Consider the following 17,793-nt stretch of genomic DNA (forward strand, 5'->3'; position numbering starts at 1 on the left):
ACAGTTAACATTAGTCCATCTAACCACTATCCTGCTTACAAAGGTTCTTCTCAAAGTCAATCTGAAGGTTTCCTAGTTAATTAAGAATCTTAGTGATATTAGAAAAATCTTATAAATATATGAAGATTCCATTCCAATTATTCCAGTCACATTCAAAGGATTGCGACAGACAAGAATCAAAGAGATGGGAACAATTTGTAATCTGGTGTTGCAAAAAATTGTTTTTCCTGAGACTTACTGCATTCCATACAATCAAGAAATGCTGTAATCTCAGGCCACCATCATACCAATGCTAAAACAAAAAAACCAGATTTGCATATCTACAAACCAGTGACTCTGACATCCATATCATGAAATGTTTTGAAACACTTATTGTTCAAATAGGCCCATGACAGGTACCTAACCCTCCACCCAGCCCTGAAACACCTGGGCACAAATGTCAAACTATTGTTCATTGTCCACTGCTCCACCTTCAATACCATGATGCCTAGGAAACATCCCCAAACTTTAGGATCTTGATCTTAGTATCTCACTTTGCAAATGAAGACTTGACTTCCTGTCTAACAGATCAAAATCATTAAAGATGGATTCATTCATTCATTCAGGTGCCTTGCCATTCAGCATGGTTGATCATGTCTCTCCATACATTATTGTCTCTGACAACATCTATTCCAACTGCATCTTCAAATTCACTGATGACACTACATTCATAAGACTGTATCAAATAACAAGATGAAATAAAGAGATTGAAAGTACAGTGGCATAGTTCCCAGATAATAACCTCTCTCTCAGCATTAGTAAGACAAAGGAGATGATCATAGACTTCAGAAGGAAAGTAGAGCCCACAATGGAACTGAAGTAGAGACAGTAGAGAGTTCCAAGTTCCCTGGAGTAAATATTTCCAAATGATAAGATCTGGACCACCACTTTGATGTGATGGTGAAGAAAGCACACCAACACCTCTATTTTTTCACCACAACCCCCATGCCCCTCAACAACTTCATGGTTGCTGGGAGCTGCTGTACACAAGATTGCAAGAATTTACAGATGGTGGTGGATGTAGCTCAGAACATCATCAAGGCTCCATCTACATCTCCTGCCTTCAACATACTAAAGGAACAATCACAAATCAGATACATTCTTCTTCCTTGGTGAGAATGCTCAAGAGTGAAATCGTACTCAAATGAGTTTATAGTTTCTTCTCCACAGCCATCAGGCTCTTCAATTAACCCCACAATTGTGCTCTCACACTACCCTGCTTTGTGCTTACCAATCCTTTTTCATTGTAGCCCAACATTTTGTCCATGTGGACTTGTTCTTCTACTTGATACAGCTGTTCAAAAGTTGGAGTTAACCTGTTAATTGCTCTTGAAAGAACCCTTCTCACGGCACCAGGTATAATATATCACATCTTAAAAGAGAAACAGGAAATCTTGGCTACTTCTGGTTGGGCTTATTTTTATTTTAATTTGCTTGAAAAATAAACATTTTCATTAATGGATGCTTATTGCCCTCAGTAATTAAAAAGAATTGATAATATTATTTCATAATCAGAATTTATTGTCATAAAATTCAGTGTTTTGCAGCAGCGTCAATAGTGCAAACAAACATCTTATAATCATCTTATGACATTACTATATAATTAGTAATAATAATAATAATGCATTAATGCATTAAAAGTAAGGCAGTGTCTTTGGTTCATTGATATCATTAGTGTCAAGTTAATTATGGAGAAGGATAGGTCTGGTCCTCAAGTTGAGGTTCTGAATTGGAGAAAGCCCAATTTTGAGGAAATGAGGAAGGATCTTGGAAGAGTCAATTGGAGTAAGTTATTTTCTAGCAAGGATGTATCCAGCAGGTGGAAGGCATTCAAGGATGAAATTTTGAGGGTGCAGAGTTTGCATGTTCCTACCAAGAATAACTGCAAAGTTAACAGATATAGGGATTTTGGAATGTTAGATAAGAAAAGGATTATAGGTCACAAGGAGCAAATGAACTACTTGCAGAGAACAATGTTTAAGAAGGAAATTAGGAAGGCAAAAAGAAGACATGACGGTGCTTTGGCAGATAAAGTGAAGGAAAGTCCAAAGGCTTTCTATAAGTATATTTAAAGTAAAAGGATAGTAAGGGACAAAATTGGACCCCTAGAAAATAAAAGTGGTCAACCATGTGTGGAGCCTAGTGAAATGAGGGAGATTTTGAACAATTTTTTTTGCATCAGTATTTATGCAAGAAACTGGCATAGTGAATAAGGATGGAAGGGAAACAAATAGAATTGTCAGAACATATGGAGTTTAAGGATGAGGTGCTTGTTGCCCTGCAATGAGAAAAGATCGACAAATCCCTTGCATCGGGGATGATATTCCCCTGCACCTGAGGGAAACAAGTGCTGAAATTGCAGGGCCCTGGCAGATATATTCAAAATGAACTTAGTCACGGAGGAGTTGCCGGAGGATTGGAGAGTAGCTCATGTTTTCCCACAGTTTAAGAAGGGCTCCAAAAGAAAACCAGGTAATTATAGGCCGGTGAGCCTGACATCAGTAGTATATAAATTATTTGAAAGATTTCTGAGAGATAGGATATACCGATATTTGTGGACTGCCCTCAGTTGGATTAGTGTGTGGTAGGTCATGTTTAACAAATCTTGTAGAGTTTTTTGAGGAAATTACCAAGAAGGTTGAAGAGGGATAGGCTGTAGATGTTGTTAAAATGGACTTTAGTAAAGCCTTTGACGAGGTTCCACAAGAGAGGTTGCTTCAGAAGGTTAGGACACAAGGTATTGTGACAGATTATGTTGTCTTTGGTTTATATATAGATATGTTTATGGGAGATAAATAGTGTCATGTTTTTTTTAGTGTAGGTCACATACAAACACTTTAAAATAGATTTTATTTAAAATACTGGAGTTCTGCTCATGCTAGACATGTCGGCCCAGAGCCTCTGAAAAAGCTTTGAAGAGTGTCCAAGAGACTTTGCTAATAGATTGTTGTTTACAAAAAGGCAACAGATGAAAGAACTTGTCAGAGCCGCAGACAGTCTGGAGTGGAACTTGCTGTTCTAGGAGGGTCATGTGGTTTTGAAAGCAGAGAGAGTCAAACAGGCTTTCTCTCTCTGAGAGAGAGAGAGAGAGAGAGAGAGAGAGAGAGAGAGAGAGAGAGAGAGAGAGAGAGAGAGAGAGAGAGAGAGAGAGAGAGAGAGAGAGAGAGGTGGGGGGAAGAGGACTGGCTGTTTAATGTATCACTTGCAATAAGAGAAACAAAAAAGTGACCTGAAAGAAAGAGGTTATCATCTGGAGGGGGCAAGTTTCTTTGGCAAGACACTGAAGTTGCTGATAAAAAGAAATCAGTTGTGGGTGTCCAGTGAAAAACAAATCTCTCTCTGAAAACCGACAAGAACTTTCCTGAGCAGTAACCATTTACCTTTCAAGCACCAAAGCCTGGCAAACTTTATAAATCTTAAATTCTGTGCACAGTATAAGAATTGCCTGCAACCAGTGAACTTGGAGGAATGAGAAATGAGATTGGACTGTGAACCAAAGAACTTTTCGGAACTTACACACACATTACAAACACGTGCACTTAGAATTAGAAGGGGGTTAAGTTAGGTTAGTTAAGTCAATAGTGATAAGTTAAAGTGTGATTCTGTTTTCATATTTAAAGATAATTAAAAGCAACTTTTCTTTAAGTAACCATTTGTCTTCGTGAATATCTATTGCTGCTGGGTTTTGGGGTCCTCTGGGCTTGTAACAGTATGCATAGAGAGTTTGCAAATTGGCTTGGCGGAAGAAAACAGAGAGTGGCAGTGGATGGCTGCTTCTCAGATTGGAGGTCTGTGTTGAGTGATGTGCCTCAGGGATCTGTGTTTGGACCATTATTGTTTGTTATAAATGACCTAGAGGATAATGTGGTGAATTGGATCAGCAAGTTTGCTGATGACACAGGAAAGGAGGCATATGGACTGTGAGGAAGATTTTCATAGCTTGCAGAGGAATCTGGACCAGTTGGGAAAATGGCCCAGTAAATGGCTGATGGAATTTAATGTAGTTAAGTGTGAGATGCTGCACTTTGGAAGATTGAATTGGGGTACAACGTACACAGTAAATGATAGGCCATTGAGGAGTGTGGATTTGGGAATAAATATACATTGTTCCCTTAAGGTGGCATCGCAGGTGACAGGGTTGCAAACAAAGCTTTTGGCATCTTAGCCTTTATAAATCAAAGTATTGAGTATAGAAGTTGGAATGTTATGTTGAAGTTATTCAAGTCATTGGTGAGGCTACACTTAGAATATTGAGTGCAGTTCTGGTCACCCAGCAGCAGGAAAGATATCATTAAGATTGAAAGAGTGCAGAGAAGATTTACTAAGGTTTACTTGGGTGCACCTGTGTTGATGATCAATAAGTAGGAGATGTTGTTTCCAATTCGTACTGACTGTGGTTTTCCAATGAGTAAGTCAAGGATCCAGTTCCAGAGTGGGGTACAGAGGCCTAGATTTTATAGTGTCTTGACCAGCACTGAGGGAATAATGGTATTGAAGGCCAAGCTGTAGTCTATGATGAGCAACCATACGCATGAATTGGTGTTTTCAAGGTGATCCAGAGCTGAGTGGAGAGTCAGTGATATTGCATCAGCCGTGGAGTGAATGTGACGATTAACAAATTGCAGTGCGTCCAGGTTGGTACGTGTTAGTTCTGGCCATGACACAAAAATGGAATTGGAGGCGTATGAACCACCACGTCGCTTGTTTTTCGGTAGGGCTTCCAGAGCTAAGGCCGCCCATCGTAAACTTGTATTTTCAGTCAGGTGATTGGCGGGAATTCCACAATCTGCTTAATGAATTGCACCAGTCGTGGTCCGATCATGAGCTGCCTGGTACACTGGTTAATGAAGTGCTCCCATCTAGGTTGGTTCAAGAGTTGCCCAATCAAGTTTGGTGCATGGGTTGCTGTAGAGTTTGATTCTAAAAGCATTCTCAAAGCATTTCATCACAGTAGAAGTTAGTGTTAGTGGGTGGTAGTCATTGAGGCAGCCCAAGCTACTTTTCTTGGATACTGGGATGATTGATGCCCTTTTGAAGCTGGAGGGAACCTCTGACTGCCACAATGAGAGGTTTCAATTTCAAGTGTTTGTATAACATTAGTTTTCCCCGAGTTCTTCACAGAGGTGCAATAACCCACACTCAAGATAAATTTATTTTTGGACAGTAAAATGGACTAGTTTCTAATGGGCAGTCAGTCTCATCATCTGCCCCATCCCACCCCTCTCTCTTCTTGTGCTTTGTTCAATAGGAATCTCACTTCCAGTGACAAAAACATGTTATTAATTCTTAATTTGAGCAGTTTGACATTATTATGCAGCTATGTCTATTCAGTAATTCTGATATTTTTTAAAACAGTTATGTTCACTGAATAATTATTGACATGCATTGAATAATCAATCAAAAGTGATAAAATGCAGTTGTTCCATACCTGTGACTCAAGCTGGCCTGAAAATGCTTAATACTGAAACTTAAAAGTTACATTCTATAAAACTTTTTCCATTGTCCTTTGACTTGATAAAGCCAACATAGAAATAACTGCAATTATTATTATTAATGACTGGCTGTGAGGGATCTTCTATTCATTGAGCAGAAATGTTCACAATATGCCTTGAACAGAAACACCCATGCATATTTATGGAAAAATGACAACTTTTTTTAAAAACTATGAAATGTAGTACAAACTTTGACAAAGGAATTGGTGGACATTGAGCCAAAAAAAGTTCCAATTCAATTCAGTAGGATGGGGGTGGCGTGATGGGGGGGAAGGGGGAGAGGGGGAGAGGGGGAGAGAGAGAGAGAGAGAGAGAGAGAGAGAGAGAGAGAGAGAGAGAGAGAGGGAGATCTGTCTCTTCCTCCAGGACTAATATTTTGAACTCCTGTAAATTTGTGAGCTCTTTGTCCTCAAATCAAACCTTCTCTCCACAACAGCCCCCAGGGCAGTAGGAATCTAACAACTCTTCCATTGAAAGAACTAAGAATATTCCTTGAGCCACCCACATGATGCTTGTGGCTTCAATGCACAATGCAAATGAGGTACTGTGCCTCAAAATATCTCAAATTATGGTGGAGATCTTAGCCACTGAAACTAAAATTAACCTTATGATTTCAGAGAGCTTGCTTTCCTTTTTGATTCATCACACACTTTGTTAATGACCATATACACCTTCTGGTGCTATGCCGGCTGAATGTTGCAAGGAAAAATAAATCTTAGACATGCATTTTCTTCCATCTAATTTTCCAGTAATCACTTGATCACTATTAAATATAGTAAGAAAATGTCCACATTATTCTTCCATAATAGCTATTTCACCAATGTAAAATGGCAATTATCCCAAAACTAATGAACTCCAATCCAAAACTAGACATTGTTTATGGCCATTATACAAATTCAAATACTCACTGTTATTCTTACATTATACTCAGAATTTATTGAGTTATTAACAAAGAATGTATTGAAATGCCCTTCCTGTTCCCTCGCTTTTCCATTTACTTTGTGACTATAATAGCAAATTTACATCAATGCAATTTTCTCTCAACTGATAAAAATGCTTACCATGTAGATTACAGTTGATTTGATCAGACTGACATACCTGGTAACCCAATACATTCACTGCTCCAAGTATTATTTGCAACTAGCTGGTAAACTTGAATCATGCCTATAATTATGGGAGTAAGACTTTCAATTCCATATTACCTTATGATATTAAAGGCAGACATTTCAGCTCCAAGACCATAGAGCTCACTGACCTATTCCACTACCTTCTAATTTTCCCAATAATCTATTCTCCCCACACTCCTCTACATTGTATCATCCATCTCCAAACTAGGGGTGATTTACTATGGTCAATTAATCAACCTATCTGCATGCCTTTGGGACAGGAGGAAACCAGAGTAATCAGAGAAAACCAGATTGTGTGGGTTGCCATAGGAGACTGCAATCAATCTCAGTTTCAAATATTCTTACAAACTCAAACACCATTTATAAAAGATGATTATAGATTAATAAGAATAAGGAAAATGTATCAGACAGTTAAACTTCATGTAGCTTTGAATCTCTGAATTACTGATCCTTTTTGCCCTTGCGAAACAGCTCTTAAAGACTGAAATTAGAGAAGCAGGATGCATCCCATCATGAAAAAGAATGCATGCAGCACTTTGAAGAATCAAAACTAATTGCTTCATACATGTCAGACATTAACAACACAAATTTGCATTTTAGTGCCCCACTCATGGGCTTTTAAACAGCATACAATGTTATCCTCAAAAACATTGAGGCTTTTAAACTTTTGCCCGAGTTGCTTAGGAACAGATGGGTGAATCTTGTGCCAACGTATTCAACACCAATATTCAACACCGTGACAAAGTTGGAAAGAATGGGGGAATTAATCTAGAGCGATGGGGCAGAGTGTTTGGAGTGCAAGAGAGACAGTAGACTACATCGACGATTCCCACCAAGTCCAGAAGGCAGAAGGAGATAGATCGCCTGGTCAGAGAGAGAAGGCAGCTGAGGAAACAATGGAGGTAGGCCACAATGGAGGTAGGCCACAGAGGATACCTGTTGTATGCAGATATCCCGAGCAGGCTTGCGACACTGAGGAGAGTTGAGAACCTGGTAATGAGGTGGAGGAAGAAGGAGCAGACAAGAACAAGCTTCTATAAAGATCCCTTCAAGTCAAGAAGAGTCTCTTTTCGGGGAGAAGAGTAGAAGTCTCTCAGTGTCAAGGGCAGAACTAGAAAAACACCTGGAGAAGCTCCACCCAAACAACTGATCCCACAAAGATGTCACCATCCCAGCTGACATGCCTCCAATCCATCCACCAGAACACCAACTTGCTATCAGTGCACCTAGATGGAGTGAGGTGGATAAAACTATGCATAGAACAAGGGCTGCATCAGCCCCAGGTCCCAATGAAGTGTCATACAGGTTCTAAAAAAAATGCATCAGATGTCCTGTGGTTCCTCTGGAGTCTCATGGAGGTGGTATGGTGTAACCAGGAGATACATCATCCTGGCGGAGAGTGAAAGGAATCCTGATCCCAAAGGAAAAGAGTTAATCTGAAATCAGCCAGTTCCACCAGATTAGTCTCCCTGAACATTGAGAGCAAAATCTTCTTTAGTATGGTGGCTCACAGACTGTCAAGATATCTGCCAAGGAACCATCTGATTGACACATCATTCCAGAAAGCAGGGATCTCTTGCTGTCTGGAACATGCTTGCACTATCTGTCATCACATGCATTTGCCAAGGAGGAGGAACAGATCTTCACATGATGTTCCTGGACCTAGCCAACACATTTGGCTCAGTCCCTCATAACCTCCTCTGGACTGCTTTAAACTTCCTCAGGGTCCAGTGGCACTTTCTTAATGCCTTTTTCCAGGACATGCAGATATGTTTGACAACAGCAGGCTACACCACAGTATGGCAACATCTGGAGGTGGGAATCATGGCCAGTTGTACCATCTCCCCACTAGTCTTCACCATGACCATGGAGGTGATCATTAGAGCATTTTGATGGGTGGTTGGAGGGCAGTGCACAAGAACTGGCTTGAGACTGCCGCCTACCAGAGCATAGATGGACAATATCACAACACTGACCACAACCAAGGCTTGTACTGTATGCCTGTTGAGGAAGCTTCAAGAGAACAGAGCAGGTTCAGATGAAGATCAACCCGAGCAAGTCCAGAATCATCTCCATTGTTAAGGGGAAGCTGGTAGATCAATACTTCTAAATGGGCAATGAGCCTTCAAGAATCCAGTGAAAAGCTTAGGTCGGTGGTACAATGCATCCCTCAAAGATATAGAGCAGGTACATCAGTTCAGGAAGGATGCTGTCAGTGGCCTTGAGAGCATGTCAGCTGGGATGGAACCACACTACCTGTCAAGTTGAAGTTCTGGATATGCAGTTTTGGCCCTTTCCACACCTCATGTGGCCACTAACCCTGTATGAACTTTCAGTCTCAAGCATGGAAAAGCTAGAGAGACTGATCAATTCATACATAAGGAAGTGGCTTGGTCTTCCTAGATGCTTCAGCAAAGAAGTCTTTGGCAAAGAAGTCCTAGAGCTACCCATTTCCAGTCTTTCAGAGGAGTACAAGTGCGTCAAAGTAAGACTGGAGATGATGGAGGCAAGTGATCCATTTATAGCTCAAGCTGCCATCATCCTGGCTACTGGAAGAAAATGGATTCCATCAGAAGTAACTATGCAAGAAAAGGTGGCACTTAAGCATAAGGACATCGTAGGCCAAGTGCAGCAAGTGAGGAACGGTCTTGGGGGCAGTATACCAACCTGGAACAAGGCTACTCCGTCTCAGAGATGTAGGCTTGTGACGGAGGAGAAACAACAGCAGGAGGAGGCGACAAGGCACGCAATGGCCATCATTTAGGCAAAGCAAGGGAAATGGATGAGATGGGAGGGAATGGAGAATAGGAAGATCTGGAAAGAGCTGTGGGAGATGAGACATTCAGAGCGAGCTTCCCCATTGGCTGCAAACAATGTCTTGCTGTCTGCCATGAACCTCAGCCAGTGGTGTGGAGAGGACCTCACATGCTCCCTCTGTCCGAATTCAGCAACACTGCAAGACCAGCCTCATTTAAGGTTGATACACCTGGAGTCACAACCAGATGCTACAGTGTCTTGTAGCAGTGCTGGAAAATCAGCAGACAAATGTTAACGCTCTATCTCCCCTTTCATCCCGCTGGCCATTAACAGCATTTGTCCAGGAAGCTGAAGGATAAGCCAGAATCACCACATCAAGATCAGATGCTGAGCAGCTAGGCGGGACAAGTGATTGGAAGATGGTGGCAGACTTAGGCCAGAGGTTCTGCTTTCCGAAAGAAGTTGCAGAAACCAACCTCAGACCAGACTTTGTGCTATGGCTGGCCTCACTCCATCTCGTTTATATAATCAATTTTACAGTGCCATGAGAGTATGCAATGGAGGAGGTCTACAAGTGCAAGAAACTGAGGTATGCTGAGCTTGCAGCTGATTGCAGCAATGTGGCTGGAAGGCAACGGTCTGACTGGTTGAAGTAGGCTGCAGAGGATTTGTAGCCATGTCGACATCAAGGCTACTCTGGGAATTGGGAGTACAAGGATCTCTCCAGAGCTGCTGAAAAGGGTAGTCAGTGCATCTGGATGAGGAGAAAAGATTCCACCTGGGCACCCAAGTGAGGGAATGGCATCTAGGTGGTGAGTCTGGGATGCCAGGATTCACTGCTAAACCCTTTGGAGGTGTCGTGGATCTATCAGTGAAACATTGAGGAAGGAGGGCACCTGCTGATAACCCAGAAGATGCTACCACTCATTTGGCTACCCCACAGAGTCTAGTCAGCAAGTCTCAGGAATGCAATAAGGGATAGATCTACATAAAAAAAAAATTCAAGCTCCTCTGACTTCCTATCCAGTGGAGTGAAAGCACAATGCTTAAGAAACTCAACAGGTCAAACAGTGTACTTTATATGGCAAAGATGCATACATAACCAGTTTCAGACTTGATCTCTTCATCAAGGTGTGGGCAAAATGTAGGCACGTGGCCAAACATTTTTTTTTCCTTTCCAGTAAACTGTTGTTGCAGGTCCATGGCAATTAATTGTTTTTTTTAATTTAGAGAGACTTCAAGGTTGTTGATGCATACAAGATCATATTTATGAAGTAATATCCTGCCTCTCATTGGAAAAATGCTGTGAATTATTATGGAAAAAATCTAAGTACATGGAAGGACACAAAAATTTAGAATCAACAACAAAAGTTCATTCATTTCTCACCAAATAAAACTGAAAATACATTGTATGTAAACGTGTCCCTATGAAGAGAGAAAAATTAACATTTATTTAGGACAGAATATCAAGAGGAGTTTTACAGAAAGAGTATCAAACATTATTTGACTGGTAGATTTTCAGTGAAATCTAAAATAAAGAGCATAATGAGGTTAGAAAAATGCCACAGATATTCTGGGGATTTTGGCACAAGAAGATACCAGAAAGTTTGGGAGAGGGAAGGAGTGGGAGATTTGAATAGAAAGTCATCTAAAACTTATTTAAATAGGACACATGAATATAAACAATGAAATAAGAACTAGATTAGAAAAGCAAATTCTGCTAGCTTTCTTCATTATTACTCAACTTGCATAACATCCTTCTTCATATCATGCACTTTGACACCCAGATCACTGCATCTCAAAGTTCCACAATCCCTTGACATTAAGTGATTTTTATTTTTCATGACAAAATGGACAATTTAGCAATTTTCTACTTTGCTTCATTTTTTCATGATAACGTTATACTCCAATTGTGCTCTTGTTTTGCTCCTTTATGAGCTGTAAATAAACTTGTCAGATTGCTCACAGAGGAATCCTTATTCCTTCTCCTTGTACTCTGTATAATATGACAAATAAACAAATTTGCCAGATCTTCACCACATCAGATAAACAACCCCTGTCCCTTTGGAGCCTCTGTATTCTCTTTGCAATTTGCTTTCTAATCTTGTATCATTAGTAAATTTAGCAACCAACATCTCCGGTGCCTTCATCCAACTCATTCATATAAAATCTAAAACGTTGTCCCCTCGACACTGATCCCTATGGCACTCCGGATGTTGCATCTTGCCAACCAGAAGACCCACTAATGTCTGTCTTCTGTTTGCCAGCCAATCTACCTACGTCAATATGTTAGCTCCAACAACTATAATGTGCCTCATTTTTACTGATGAACTGCAGTCCTTCACAGATGCTCAGGTTTTATCAACTAACTCCATTCTGTAGCTATTACATTTTGCCTGATGAGAGTGCGGCACATTCATGGGCAAGTTATTGGTGTAAAGTTGGGTTAGAGCATTACTGAGCTGGTTACTCCTATTGATGCTGTTGATTAAATGTTTCTTTGATAGAAAAACTAAAATGGATTTACATTGCAAATGGGTATTGAATAAAAAAGTAGAGAAATAGAGCATAGTTGAAACCACATCTGTGGAATAGCCTACATGATTGGTTTCCTTAAAGAAGAAAGGATATTATTGTGCTGTAACTAGTGCAAGAAGATTTAGATGATAAATAGACTGTTTTGTGAGAAGAGGCTGTAATTGAGCCTGGTAAAAAATGGAATTGATTGACCTTGAGGGATCTTGGCAAGGTGAATATGAAGAGAAAGCCAAACACAATCTGCTGGAGAACTCAGTGGGTGAACGTGATGAGACGCTTTTCTTTCTTATGAGAGAATTGGGAAACTTGGGGTTATCATTTAAAAACAAGTGGTTACTCATTTCTTTGGCTTGGCTTCGCGGATGAAGATTTATGGAGGGGGTAAAAAGTCCACGTCAGCTGCAGGCTCGTTTGTGGCTGACAAGTCCGATGCGGGACAGGCAGACACGATTGCAGCGGTTGCAGGGGAAAATTGGTTGGTTGGGGTTGGGTGTTGGGTTTTTCCTCCTTTGCCTTTTGTCAGTGAGGTGGGCTCTGCGGTCTTCTTCAAAGGAGGTTGCTGCCCGCCAAACTGTGAGGCGCCAAGATGCACGGTTTGAGGCGTTATCAGCCCACTGGCGGTGGTCAATGTGGCAGGCACCAAGAGATTTCTTTAGGCAGTCCTTGTACCTTTTCTTTGGTGCACCTCTGTCACGGTGGCCAGTGGAGAGCTCGCCATATAACACGATCTTGGGAAGGCGATGGTCCTCCATTCTGGAGACGTGACCCATCCAGCGCAGCTGGATCTTCAGCAGCGTGGACTCGATGCTGTCGACCTCTGCCATCTCGAGTACTTCGACGTTAGGGATGGAATCACGTTGCTCTCCATTGCAGGCAAAATCTTCGCTAGGATTCTACTAAATAGAATAATACCTAGTGTCGCCGAGAATATTCTCCCAGAATCACAGTGCGGCTTTCGCGCAAACAGAGGAACTACTGACATGGTCTTTGCCCTCAGACAGCTCCAAGAAAAGTGCAGAGAACAAAACAAAGGACTCTACATCACCTTTGTTGACCTCACCAAAGCCTTCGACACCGTGAGCAGGAAAGGGCTTTGGCAAATACTAGAGCGCATCGGATGTCCCCCAAAGTTCCTCAACATGATTATCCAACTGCACGAAAACCAACAAGGTCGGGTCAGATACAGCAATGAGCTCTCTGAACCCTTCTCCATTAACAATGGCGTGAAGCAAGGCTGTGTTCTCGCACCAACCCTCTTTTCAATCTTCTTCAGCATGATGCTGAACCAAGCCATGAAAGACCCCAACAATGAAGACGCTGTTTACATCCGGTACCGCACGGATGGCAGTCTCTTCAATCTGAGGTGCCTGCAAGCTCACACCAAGACACAAGAGAAACTTGTCTGTGAACTACTCTTTGCAGACGATGCCACTTTAGTTGCCCATTCAGAGCCAGCTCTTCAGCGCTTGACGTCCTGCTTTGCGGAAACTGCCAAAATGTTTGGCCTGGATGTCAGGTTACTCATTTAGTCCTGAGTCAAATAGCTATTTCAGATTCAGCCTACCACATCCATGCTGACCAACTTACCTGCACCAATCATATCTCCCAGTACTTGGCCCAGACCTTTGATTGCCCAAGTGATTCAACTGTTCATCTGGAAACTGCTTAACTGCTGTCGGCAGATCTGTTTTAACTACTCTCTCTGGCAGTGAATTTTAGGTACCATCACTGTGGATAAAGAGTGTCCTTTTCATATCCCCTCTAAATCTCTTCCTCATTATCTTAAATCTAATGCAAGAAAAAAATGAAGCAAACATTTTCTCAAAGGATTGGAACTTTGAAACATTCTTTCTCAAAGCAAGACAAAAGCACCCTTTGAATATTTGAGGGAGATAGATAGTTACCTGAATAACAAGGAGATGAAAGGATACTGCGAACAGATATGGACGGTTAAAAGAAAGGAAGATCTTATCAGCCAGATTTGAGCAACCAATTCATGCACTCCTGCTCTCAACTTGTGTGATCCTTTTTATTAGAGGAACAGACTGACATCTATAGACAGTCATCAATAGACATCTATAAAGTTCCAGATTGCTCCCACTTGCACTTTTGAATATTCTTCAGGGAGGAAATCTGCCACCCGTAGCAGGACAAAGTCCACTGCAATGTGGATCATTCCTTACTATTTCTGAAAAGACCACACGCATGCTGCACTGAAGAACTCTGCAAACCCCCTATCCAAAAATGCTAGAGGTCCCTTAACTAAAATGACTGTAGCACTGTTTCATTACTATCACCGAGGATAACCAAGTACAGCCAATGAATATTCATGTCCAAGATATGTGCATGTAACTTTAATTTAGTTAACCAGCAATGCCCAAATAGCATGAATTAATAGCAAATTATTCACCTTCTAATACCTCACCAGTCTCTAGGCAATTCAATTTACCAAATGTGATATTATGAAGCAACAAGAGACACTGAGTCAGGCAAATTAATAGATCCAACAACAGAAGTATTAGAGATATGCCATTTTCTAGCCCATTCACTAGTTATCCAGTAAAACCATACATTCTAAGGGTGGGTTAGTGATGGTATCAAAAACTTTTAAAAAAAAGTGGGAGTTGAGAAAACACCTCTACTATCTCAATCAGCTGGTGGCACTTTCATTTACCGTGAAGACATACTTTGAGAAGTTGGTTATGGAGCAAATCAACTTCCATCTCACGATCAATCTGCACCCATTTTAATTCACCTATTGTCACAACAGGTTGATAAAATCTCACTGGCCCTCCACTCTGCATTAGATCACCTGAGACGACAAGAACAATGATGTAATTTACTACAACTCAGCTTTTAACACAATCATACCGCCAAAACTAATAATAAAAATTCAGGGCTCTCGGATTCTGTTCCTCCCTTTGAAAATAAACCATCAAAATTCCCCATTCAGTGCGATTAGGCAATATCATATCCTCTTTGCCAACCATGAACACAGGCACCTCAAGGCCACAGACACGAATGCATGACCCAGATCAGCTCCAACCCAATCTATAAATTCACCAATGACACCACCTTTGTTGCCCAAATAATGGGTAATAATGAATCAAGATATAGGATAAAGATCGAATATCTGGTTGTGTGGTGTCAGAACAACAAACTTGCTCTTAACATCAGATCTGTACATTGTAATTATCTATTTGATAATAAATGCTAATCATCATCTTATCCGTCATCAAGCAATTAGCTCAGTCCTCAGGATTTGTTGAGGAAATATTTCAGGAGATCATCCTGGATGCAAAATCTTTAGTTGCTTTGTTTTCTTCATGAGTGGGATCTGACCAAGATCTTTGACTTGGTCATTCCCCCAACCAAATTCTTTAAAAAAATTATGAATGAAAAATTCATTGTATGCTTCTAACACATTAGCAATTTGATGGATTATGTGATTTGAATTTCTTCCTTTCCATTAATAAAAAAACTTTTATTTCTAATGTACAGAAGTTCTCCTGAAATAGAACAGGATCTTTAACCTTGGGTAAACCAAATTAATACCAGTTTGTGTAGGGTTTTATAAACTTTCTGCTGCTCTCACCTTCATTTGCATTAACCCTCGTGTTTTTAATATATGCTGAAAACTTCGCAAAGATGTCAATTCCAGCAGTATTCGAAGCATGTTGCTTTGCTGCAAGCTTGGGGTACCTGACAATGAAAATACAAAATATATCTTTGATCATTATGTACGACTGCCTCTAAACATCAAAACCATAGCAAAATTGACCCATAGCCATGAAGTCCATGGAAGCAGTCAAACATTTTCTCCTTTGACGTGTTCATTATTGATCTAATATTAGTGCCAGCAACCTAATGCAATTGAAAATGTGGAATATTCCTCAATTTTTGCTCAGGGTGTTTACTTCCAATGTCAGTTCGGGCAATGTCCGACGGCATATATGTCCATGGTCCCCAGCAATTTAGAAAAAGCAATGATTAGCTATAGGAAATTGTATTCTGTATACCCAAACTGATCTGGCTTCCCCATTCTCTCCCCAAAGTCCTGTATCAGTCCCCACACTGCCCTGCTCTTTTCCCACAGCCCTGTGTCAGTCCCTACACTAATCCCACTGTCCCACTCTCTCCCCACAGCCCTGTGTTGGTCTCCACACTGATCCCTACTTACAAATAAAAATTTTACAGGTACCCTACAGTATCCCAAATAGCTTTTCTAAGTATATAATATGGTATTTACACAATGTCCACATTGTATACCGCCCCATTTCACAGAACATATCATGAACGATAAGCCGCACAAATACAAAACCATTTTAATGTTACCTTAAATTTTGAATTTGTGTGATTGACAAGATGATTATTGTCAGTACAAGAAACTAATGTATCAGCATTCACCACTTCTGCACTCTACACTCATCCTCCTAGCAATTTCATTGTAATTATAAAAGGATGCTTTAACCTCAGAGTCCACGCACACCACATATTGCACCAAGTCAGACTTGACAGTTTAGTAGATCCACTTACTACATTAGTGCTGGACTGTCAATTCTTGAACACTGACAAATTCCACTTTATAAAACCATAATCAGAAAGAATATTAGGAAACACCTCTTCCATTACATCTAATGTAGTCAATGGATTTCAAATAAAAAAATTTCCAAAAATACTGGTTAACTGTTCGCTTTCCAAAGAGGCAAAATTTCTCCAAGTACCTTTCAGATTTTCCACCAAACTGATAACATTACAAAGTTTTTAATTTTAACAATTATAAACATTTCCAGTTTAACATATTTGTTCAAAATTCTACTTTAATACTTTTGAAACAGCCTTTGCATTTCCATTCCATTTAAATCGACTTAAACCAGAGCAACAAAATAAATTGTTTTTTCAATAAAATGTTCCATTAATGTTCTAATTTTTTTTCCACACTGACATAAGAACATTCTGAAGAATGTAACAAAAGCTTCATGTGGTTCTCTTGACAACCTATTGTTATCAGACATGTTGCAACAGTGATGATAAACATAATCTGATGACGTGCCCATGATAAAATCTCCAGTTACATCAATTGCAGATGAATACATTTGCATTAATTAATGGTGACCATCCCCCAAATCAGGGCAAAGTGCACAAAGGAAGGGAATAAAAAATAACCATGACATGTTAAATTTTGGGGTAGATTTTTCCAGTACTCACCAATAGCCCAGCATACAACATTCACCAAGTTCAAATTTACACAAGCAATTTGTTGATACATAACTTGGGGCGGCACAGTTAGTGAAGTGGTCAGCATAACGCTGTTATAGCGCCAGTAATCGGAACTGGGGTTTAAATCCTGCTCTGTCTGTAAGGAGTTTGTACGTTCTCCCCGTGTCTGAGTGGGTTTCCTCTGGGATTTCCAGGTTCCTCCCACCATTTGAAACGTACTGGGGTTTGTAGATGAATTGGGTGCGATTGGGCGGCACAGGCAAGTGGGAAAAGGCTTGTTACCATGCTGTATATCTACATTTAAATTTAAAATCTAAAATTACATAAAAATTTAAATAACAATGAGTGAGATTCTCAGAAATTTTCCAAAAAACCTACCTTTTTGCTGACTTATATTTTCTTACTCGTGCATATTAGATCTCTAAATCTGTTCAAATATAACCCTTAAAGACCATTAAACTATTTATATAAATACAGTGCCTTCCATAATTTTTGGAATGAAGACACTTTTTTTCCGTTATTTGCCCCTATGTTCCACAGTTTTACATTTGTAATTAAACAATTCACATGTAATTAAAGTGCACATCCCAGATTTTATTCAAGGTTATTTCTAAACATTT

The 17,793-nt window shown here is 40.3% G+C and overlaps 1 protein-coding gene across 4 annotated transcripts in view; it reads right to left on the reverse strand.

Annotated features, from left to right (window-relative positions):
• Positions 1 to 17,793, reverse strand: part of LOC138736733 (chloride intracellular channel protein 5-like) — a 203,843-nt gene that overhangs the window by 25,012 nt on the left and 161,038 nt on the right. For all 4 annotated transcript variants that reach the window (XM_069886715.1, XM_069886712.1, XM_069886716.1 and 1 more), the window contains one exon: positions 15,549 to 15,655. In XM_069886715.1, coding sequence (XP_069742816.1) covers positions 15,549 to 15,655 — 107 coding nt within the window. The remainder of the gene's footprint in view (positions 1 to 15,548; positions 15,656 to 17,793) is intronic.

The sequence above is a fragment of the Narcine bancroftii genome, chromosome 6 (assembly GCF_036971445.1).
Source record: "Narcine bancroftii isolate sNarBan1 chromosome 6, sNarBan1.hap1, whole genome shotgun sequence".
NCBI lineage: Eukaryota > Metazoa > Chordata > Chondrichthyes > Torpediniformes > Narcinidae > Narcine > Narcine bancroftii.